At 63.5% G+C, this 353-nt stretch overlaps 1 protein-coding gene across 1 annotated transcript; it reads right to left on the minus strand.

Annotated features, from left to right (window-relative positions):
• Positions 1-10: 10 nt before the first annotated feature.
• Positions 11-346, minus strand: LOC106727856 (cGMP-dependent protein kinase 1-like; the record flags this gene model as incomplete). The annotated part of the gene is made up of 1 exon (XM_014548143.1): positions 11-346. A coding segment is annotated over exon 1 (266 nt), but the record flags the coding sequence as incomplete, so codon positions are not given.
• Positions 347-353: the final 7 nt, after the last annotated feature.

The following is a 353-nucleotide window of genomic DNA, read 5'->3' on the forward strand; positions in this document are numbered from 1 at the left end:
CCGCGCCTACCTCTCGGATTTGGTGAACTTCCGGAACGCCTGTCGGAGGTCGTGGAAGGACCTGTAGGTCTGAGGCTCCGCCGAGATGCCCTGCGCCCGGGTGGTCCGCGGGCCGATGTGGGTGGAGGGCACGGGCAGCACCGACTGGCATTTGTGGAGCTTCCTCTTGAGCTCCTGAATTTCCTCCTCCTTCTCTGACAGCCGCTTCTCCAGCTCCTTGATCCGCTCCTCCTTGAGCATGAGAATCTTGGCAAAGTCTTCCTCCAGCTCGCTCATTTTTCCCCCGGAGCCCCCTGCACAAAACTTTTTCCTGGGGCGGTCGCGGTGGCTGCGCCGACGGCCGGGCGAGGCGG

The sequence above is a fragment of the Myotis brandtii genome, unplaced genomic scaffold (assembly GCF_000412655.1).
Source record: "Myotis brandtii unplaced genomic scaffold, ASM41265v1 C40529783, whole genome shotgun sequence".
Classification (NCBI taxonomy): domain Eukaryota; kingdom Metazoa; phylum Chordata; class Mammalia; order Chiroptera; family Vespertilionidae; genus Myotis; species Myotis brandtii.